This window comes from Argentina silus (genome assembly GCF_951799395.1).
Source record: "Argentina silus genome assembly, chromosome: 1".
NCBI classification, from domain to species: Eukaryota; Metazoa; Chordata; class Actinopteri; order Argentiniformes; family Argentinidae; genus Argentina; species Argentina silus.
Genome location: NC_139655.1, coordinates 17658137 through 17667280, shown reverse-complemented (window position 1 = coordinate 17667280; position 9144 = coordinate 17658137). Strand labels below are relative to the sequence as shown.

The following is a 9144-nucleotide window of genomic DNA, read 5'->3' as shown; positions in this document are numbered from 1 at the left end:
GAAAAGTCAACTGGAAGCTAACCAGTAGGAAGCAACACAATAAGCCTATGGTGTGAAGGAAGCTCTCCGACAGCTTTGCATTAACACGAGCACCCGCCCTCAGGGACAGTGGTTTCTGCTGGTTTGTCCAGCTTGATGTCAATCACTGTAAATTGTTAAATTAAGGAAAAAATCATTAGATATTAGCCATTAATTCAATTTCAAAGGACACAAACAAATTAGTCAGTAAATACATCTTTCTCCCACCCTTTCACCCTCCACACACATACATACACACACACACACACACCAGTGGAATGGAATGAGGAATGGTATCAAGATTTCTGCCTCCACCAGCCTCCCCTTACAAACAAACAAACAAACACACACACACATACACACAAACACACACACCAAATACAGTACACACTTCTGCTACAATATATGCCCTTCTTCCTTCCACCATCCCTCTCACCATCCTTCATCACGGCTCCCTATAGCGATACTGGCTTATAGAGCCACTAGAGGTCGCCTTGGTCTCTGGATTCCATGATAACAATATGTTAATCAAATTAGTGGTGAGTCACCCAGTTATAAAGGATACTGCCTTCAGGGTTTGCATCGTCCAAGCTCTCCATGCCAGGTAAGGCAGCTGCAACACGCCGAAAGAGCTGGAGAATGAGGGAGGAAAGAGGGACAAAGGGACAGAGAAGTGCAAGAGGCATTGAGAGAGTGAAAGACCACATTCCAAATTAAATTCACACTATATAAATCCTATGTCTGGGTTAGTTGAACTTAAAACAATTGACATTTTATTTAAAGAATCACCTGTTTGACATTGCAGCCTGTCTTGGCACTGGTCTCAATGAACATGACGTTCAGCTCTTTGGCTCTCTGCTCTCCCTCCTCAATGGTGATTTGCCTGAGGGAAGAATCGGGCCATACCATGCAGATATTAAAAGGAAATACTGAGGATTTATATTGAACAATTTCCAAGCTGTCAATTACATTGATTAAACACTGAGGACGCCACTGTACTGTACACAGCAATAAATTACAAAAAAGATGTAATATTTACATACAGTATACTGTACATCCTATTTCATATTACAATATACAAACACTGCATACACATATATTGAATGACTGACATAGAACCAAAAGCCTCACCTCTTCTCCTCCAGGTCTGTCTTGTTGCCCACTAACATAATGATGACATCACTGCCTCTCTCTGTTCGAACATCATCAATCCACTTACAGGTCTGCTGAAATGAGTTTACATCTATGGAGGGGAATATTATTACCAGTTTAAGCTGTCTCTATGGCGCAGTTGGATTCCAGGATGTCATGAACTGACTCTATCAATGAATGTCTATTCATGTCCTTTTATCTTGATGAACTGTGAGATTATAGAGTTCCATCCCTATGATAGAGAGAATGCGGCTGAGCATGCGCGCAGGCATGTGTGTGTGCGTGTAGGTGTGTGTGTGTGTGTGTGTGTGTGTGTGTGTGTGTGTGTGTGTATGTGAAAGACTCACTTGTGATATCATAAACCACCACAGCCACTGTGGAGTCCCGTATGTAGCTGGGGATAAGGCTCCTGAAGCGCTCCTGGCCAGCTGTGTCCCAGAGCTGCAGCCTGACCTGAACACAAGACACAGTTACAGTGTCACAACAACTGTGTGCACTGTCTTATAGAACTATGATGCATGCACAGTGTTTACTGCAAAAGCTGTGTTTGGGGGGAGCAGGGTTTTATAAGGCCAAATTGAAAGGCCAACACTACAACTTACCCAGATAAACTATTTATTGTTCCTAATGTATGTACAGTATTGTATGTTTGGCACAGCCAAAGTGATAGATAAGGTGCTAGAGCACTAGATGGAGCAAAGAGCTTAGGTTTAGGGGTCCACAGTCAATGAAAAGAGCCAACAAATCAAATCATGGCATAGAAAATAACTGCATTATTTCTCTAGAATACCATCAAGGCCACTAATGTTGGATACATTCTAGTCCATGTTGATCTGTGTGTTGATAACTGTGAATGTTGCTTACAGTTCGGTCTTCCAGATACATAGTCTTTGATAAGAAGTCAATCCCAATGGTGGCCTGTGAAATAAAACACAAGAACAGTGATATTAGCAATACCCCCAGGACACAATGTAGCTCAATCATTTGCAGCAGGGAGGATCTATTCTCAAATAGTAGGAAAACATAAAAATATGTTTAGCATGACAGAAAGGTGCATAATTTGAATCAAATCTGTTGCTAATATGTTACATAAAGTTGTGCTTATACCTGTGTAATAATGCTGTGATTTCATAAAAACAACATTGTATCTACATATTGTTCTAATGTTGCTACATAGTGTTATTGTATTAAAACACTAAATAATTGGCCAAAGTTTACCTGATATGTGTGGTCGAAGCTGTCGTACATGAACCTGGTGATCAGGGATGTTTTGCCCACTGGAAGAGAACACATGTAGGTGAATGACATGTGAATATCCATTCCTATTCAATAGCAGCTATAGACCATCATTAGGCTAATTGTTGGAACCATAGGGTCTTGTCTATCTAAATATTGTCTCAGGGTCTGGATGGTTTTGGAACCAAGTGTTGAGCTGTGTTCTCTATCTATGCAAAGGGCTATGGGCAGTGGCCATGGTAGGCCATTATTCAGAACCACGGACAGCAACATCTCATCACCCTATGTATGGTTAGGGTTAGGCAACATACAAACACACACAGGAAAACACTCATTTACACAGGCAAACACTCAAGTACTTGCGCGCGCGCACACACACACACACACACACACACACACACTTTATCACAGATAACATTATCTTACAAAATAATATGCCTCTGAGATATAGGCTAGTGTTTTTTACACTCCAGTACAATACGGTTATTGAAGGAAGCGTTAGTGAATAGGTACTACAGCTGTCTGACGTCTGACCACGTATTCCAAGAGGTTTATAGCGCTAAAACATGATCGATCAGACCTCTGAATCTGTGCCAAATCAACCACGTCAACTGTCATAGTTTCCTTAATTATTTAATAATTGAATAAGAACATACTAATTGACACCAACAACCCATTTTACCCAGTGTCAAGGTACTAAACTGTTGACGGAGACAGTGAAAGCGAGGTTTAAGAATTCTACAGACATCGCCAACCTGGGTGTGTCCCGAACTGACACATGGGAAATGTTTATATATGTATTCTCGCTAAACCGAGGGAAAATGCATTGGTAATCGTGTAATTCATATAATATTAAATTAAGACCATTGTCAACGATTGAACTGTGTTAAAATGTTGTTAGAATCTTGATAAAGAACGAATATTTCTGCCGGTCACTGCACCACAGAAATATCAACATTATTATATCACGTCGCCTACTGTAATAACCTACCAGTTATAATAAAATAGAATGAAATTGTTTAAAGAGCGAAATCGAAAAACAATATTGTAAAACCCTGGAGGATAGCACACATTTATTTCATGACGTTTTGTTTCGCAATTAATGTGCGTACGTTTTTTCCATGACTAATCACATTTTCTACAGAAACCGATCGTGACAGGAACCGGTGAATTGTCTAATAGACATGAGATGTGACTCAACCCTTAACACATTTACAGAGCTAGTCAAAACTTGAAATAAATACCAATTATTATAGACATGGCCTTCATTATGCGTTATCATGTTTGACAACTGATAACCAAGCCTTGAAGACTCGACTCACCGCTCTGCTCTCCTAAAAATACGAGTTTAAATTTCCTCAGAGGGTTCCCCAGGTCTCCTCCAGCGGACATGGTTACGGCGATTGAACTAATGAATTATAATACAGTTTTTTCGTATTCAGACGCAGCGATTCTTTGACTGTAGGTGAGTGGTACTGGGTATCCTCCTCCGTTCACAGAGTGATGGGAATGCAGCTCAGCATCGTCCTGTCAAATAAGGATGTGTGTGCGCCTGCGCGACCTCACCTTATTCATTCTCTCACCTTCCTTACTGGACATTTTTATGGGCCATTTATGGCGTTAATTAATTAATAGCACACTTAAAAACAAAATGAAATTCTATCTAATTTGTTAAAAAAAATAAAATTAAAAAAAAGCTTATGCCATATGTTTTCTGGTTAGTTAAAGTTGTATTAATTGTGTTATCACAAATTAAAATTCCTCCCATACATTTCTCCCATACAAAAATACTGTCACTCCTGACGCAAACAGAATAAACAAGTGACCAGTGTCTACAGAACCTCTACACACCATTTCAAAAATGTTCACCATTTCTTGCCCCAGAGCCTGCAATCGAAATACATTCAATTATATTTGTTTTCACAGATCTATACAGCCTATTAGACACTTTCAGTGAAGAAAAATTCTAAAACTTTTCAATAATTTAAATTATAATTAGCTCAAATGCAAAAATATCTTCAAGTTACTCAATAAGTTTAATTAAGTCCATTGAGTGCAATGATAGTAGTTACTTTTTTTAATGCATAACCTTGTCTTTGCATGGTCCCTCATTTGAATAGGAATCAATTACACACTCTGTTGATCAGGTTGTCACTAGAGAAGGCTAGTAACAAAACTGCTCAGGAATGCTAACCAAGTGGCCAGAAGAAATCCCTTAAATAAAATATTTGTGTCTGCAACAATGAATTCAAGGGATACAGCATAAAAATGGTTGGTTTCACTACAAAACACTGAAGTCGGCAAACTGATATAACTACCATTAAACCAAAGTGTTGAGCACAGGTAAAGCTGTAGAAATGTCTCAACTTGTTTACAACTAGTAAAAAACACATGTGGGGTGTCAAGTCCGTGGTCTCCCGCCATAGCAACAAATACAAGTCATAGCCAAAATAGCTAGTTCACAGCGACCTTTTAAAACAAAGAAATTAGTGGCATTGACTTCCCATTATACAAATGTCACAGTGAGCAATTTCCATGTATATCTGATGGCATTTTTTTCAAAGTGCGCTTGGGTGCCATGCGCAACCTGTGTGCAGACCTTGGCAACATTGAACAGCTGGAGACATTGCCGCTTTCTGTTTGCAGGCAGTTTAGGTGTTAGCCAATAGAAAATGGACCCCTTCATTGGCGCTACTCTTCTAATTCTTCTAATCTTTTCTCTTCCACTCTGGCTATTACTAGCTAGCAACCTGTAACGTTGATTGGCTATATGGGCTGTCAGTCAACCACCTAGACAACCAATACACACCTCGTCAGTCCTGAAGCAGTCTGAGCAGAGGAACATCTATAAATAAATTAAAGCTGATTTAATAAACTTTACTTTGAAAGTGAACTTCGAAATGTGAGTTTGTGCATCATTGTTGTTACTCTGACAGAACAAAAGCATCATTTATTTTATTTCAGTCCGACTTTAAGTTAAGTGCAAATCTAACACACTCATCGCTGTTTTCGCACCATTTCCCATGTTAAGAATATTGGTAGCTGCATCATATAATGGGTATTCTTGTCACCAGCAGGGATTTAGGAGTTTGTCAGGATCAAGAGAACATTTCGGAATTTGCTGAGTTTGTAGTGACATCCTAATCAACACAGTGTGTAATTGATTCGTATTCAAATCAGGGACCCTACAAAGACAAAGATATTCATTCTGAAATCACATGAATCATTGTCATGCACTCAATTAACTTTTTGGGTAAGTTGTTGAAGACATTTTTTTGCATTTGAGCTCATATTAGGAGAGCCACAGCAAAAGGGGCAACGTTATTTCTTTGAAAGTGTCATGGCCCTTTGTGACCCCTTAGGCTCAGTGTTGGCTCCTTCTCCAGACTCAGGCCAGGGGTGTACTGTGCTCTCCAGCCTGCCATGGCCAATAGGACTATCCCCAGTCTCTTTTTGCCCACCTGCAGGCCTAAGTATCTGGGAGAGAGATAGAATAGAAGAGTTAGAAACTATTAGAGCCACCATGACCAACCACCTATAAAAACAACAGGATCAAAGCAGAACACCAAATTCGTATGAAATGTTATGAGCCGGTTCATATGAAAAGATATGAATGCGACTAAGCGGGAGTCTCCAACAGTAAGGTACATTAAAAAACTGGAGATAAGTTGCGTAAGAGTTACGTTATGACTTGCGTGGCGTTTAGGCAGTATTAGGCATTGGGCTTGTTTGACTTCAATATTGAATCCGACTAGAATTCAGCCTAGGCTACAAGGCTAGAACAGGCGGGGGCAGTGTATCTGTGCAGTCTCAAGTTGGACAATGAACTGCAATTCTGACATGACTGCTATTGAACTGGGACTGTTTTTCGGTATATCAGCTATGTCAGCAGTTTTTGTACTGCTAATATCTTTTTATTACATTATCATGCTAAGAAGCTGAGTGAATATGTTTTGAAGGGTCCAAAAAGCATTGAAACCTATTATTTCAGGGACTTTGTATGGGGTCTATGTGGATGGATCAGATAAAAATGGACGACAATCCTAATTTATGTTGCTGCTAGCGCAGCCGCTCAATGTCTACGCTTCAAGCACATGCTGGTGTAGCAGGTAACATTGACTACAATAGGAGTCTATCAACTCTGTGTCATGCTCGTCTCACGGACGTGGATTTCACGCCTGTGGTGTAGCAGACTTGTTACAAGTTCACGTTGTGCAGGTCTGTAACATGTCTGCTACACCACGGCTGTGAAAAGCAGTTACAATATAGCCCAGAGTGCTATTGATAGGTACTAAAATCGTAACGGAAGCGTTAAAATCCCGGAAATCTGAAGCTACATCCCTCTACTGGGGTACGAAAGTCAAGCTTCCCCAGTGACCCTCACTACAAATAGCTTACCGTTGGCCACATTCGACATTCACTGTTGTTGTTATTTTTAGTTTCATTAAACTTTTTCATGACATGGGGTGTCATTTTCTAAATAGTTAGCCATCAATCACCTGCATCATAGATAAAAGACGATTGGAAAATGCATTGGAAACCACACTACGTACCCCAGTAAAACGTCACGCCGTGAGTATCTATAGGGCTTGGAGAGGAAGTGATGTAGGGCCAGAGTTGCTGCAGCAGAGGGCATAAGCAATCCTCCTAGGCAATAAACATGTCTTATGGAGCAAATAACCACAAATATTGCAAAATAATAATAATGTTGTGTTGTTCCAGCTTTATGGGGAGCCCTCTCAGGAGGGACCAGTGGGGGGTGCTGTATGCATGCAGAGATGAGATGGTGCCCATGCACATGCTTTTTAGCCATAGTGGTGCTCCACGGTGGTGATGTTGCTGTTAAAGTAGGCCCTGTGGAGCAGCTGGGTGAGCTGTAGCAGACTGTGACACAGCACAAAGAGCTGAAGAGAAGGGAGGGAGGGAGGGGGGGTGTGTGGGGGGGAGGGGTGCACAAGACAGAGAAAGACAGAGGATGTGTGTTAAGAGAGGGAAAGAAGCAGAGAGAGAGAGAAACAGACAGATACAGAAGGAAGGGATAAGATACAAAAAACCGGAAAACAGAGGATGGGGTGTGTGTGAGAGAGAGGGAGAGAGAAAAATCACAGCCACTCAAACTTTCAGCGCACTGTAAACAAGCCATTCCCTGCTCCTGCTACACAGCTGCTATTACCTGGGACCACAGCCATGGAGCGGGGTCAATTCTCACCTTTGGCCAGTGTCCCATGTGGGGCTTTGATCATTGGAGTAGTTACAGTAGCTTCTCAAATGGCTGCACTAGAGTAACTCCTGTCACGTCAAATGTAAGACCTCTGTGTTCTGTACCACTACAAAGAGAAAGTAGGCCAACAGTGCAAACTAACCTCGGCTCCCAGTCTGTCTTTTCACATTTTTTGGAAAACCTGAGGATGTTCAAGGCAGAAAGTGGACCCCCCACTACAGCGGGGTGGACACATTTCTAGCATTTATGGATTTACATTACAAAGGTTGTTATAAGGAGCCATTGGTTGTTAGAAATGCTTACATTAAGTATTATTGCACTGCGAATGTGGTACTATGAGTTTTATAGAAAACATATATAGAGTATATATATACTTATAGAGTACAGGAATGTATGAAAACAATTCAGTGTGATGGTCTTTGCATTAGTCTATCACCAAATGTCATTGCCCAACATTCACATTGAAGTATTCCACAATATAGCACCATATACTGTACTTAAATGCATTCATAAATACTTTATGTAACAAAACACAGATGTTTTAGATTTCAGTTTCTTCTCCTATTGCTGTGGTGCTTAAGTGCAAAACTTGTTTGCACTTGTCTAGGTATTGTAATGTTTTTGTAATTGCACAGTGCCCTAGACTTGGGCAAGACTTCATATTATGTCTTAAAACATAACATGCTATCATTTCATTGATATACTGTAGGTATGTTTATGGAAGTCGGACATAAAACTCCATCATTAAGTTTGCGGACGACACAGTCGTGGTGGGGCTGATCTCAGGCAACAATGAGAAAGCCTACCTGGACAAGGTGGCGGACCTGTCACTCTGGTGTCAGGAGAATAGCCTCATCCTGAATGTGAAAATTTAAAGTCTTCCGGAGGATCCTTCAGTCCTTCTACTCTGGAGCTGTGGAGAGCATCCTGGCTGGTAACATCACCGTCTGGTACGGTAACAGCATGGCCTTGCAGAAAGGACCATGGGAGCTCCAACCCCCCCCCCCCTCCATGTCCTGTACACCAGGAGGTGTAGGACCAGAGCCTGCAGGATAATAAAGGACCCTCACCACCCGAAAAACTGACTGTTCCAGCTGCTGCAGTCAGGCAAACGCCTTCGCTGTCATGCAGCAAGAACAGAGCGGCTAAGAGTTTCTTCCCCCATGCCATCAGGATCATAAACGACGACCCCACCAGTGCCCCCCTCACGTCACTCACACACTCACTGACATCATAACACATACGCACACACATAATTACCCATTGAAGACTCATTTTTTCATTGTAACTAACTGTACTGTCAACCTGTCATTGCCATTGTATATACCCATTCCATGTGTACATTGCTTACATTGCTGTTTATATTCTATTTATTTTTAAATTTATTGTTGCACTCCTCTGTGGCACTGTCACTTTTGCATTTCACTGTATACTTGTATGCACATGACAAATAAAGAATCTTGAATCTTGAAACTTATGAGGGTGGGATTCTGTGATCATGACTTTATTTGTATTTA

The 9144-nt window shown here is 41.0% G+C and overlaps 1 protein-coding gene across 1 annotated transcript; it reads right to left on the bottom strand.

Annotated features, from left to right (window-relative positions):
- Positions 1 to 80: 80 nt before the first annotated feature.
- Positions 81 to 3800, bottom strand: LOC310812823 (ras-related protein Rab-6B-like; the record flags this gene model as incomplete). Its single annotated transcript, XM_083681533.1, has 8 exons — positions 3729 to 3800; positions 2389 to 2447; positions 2035 to 2088; positions 1518 to 1623; positions 1150 to 1261; positions 808 to 901; positions 584 to 650; positions 81 to 145 (listed from the first exon to the last, which is right to left on the bottom strand). The coding sequence occupies exons 1-8, from the start codon at positions 3796 to 3798 to the stop codon at positions 81 to 83; spliced, it is 627 nt and encodes a 208-aa protein (XP_083537659.1). The 5' UTR covers positions 3799 to 3800.
- Between the last annotated feature and the right edge of the window lie 5344 nt (positions 3801 to 9144).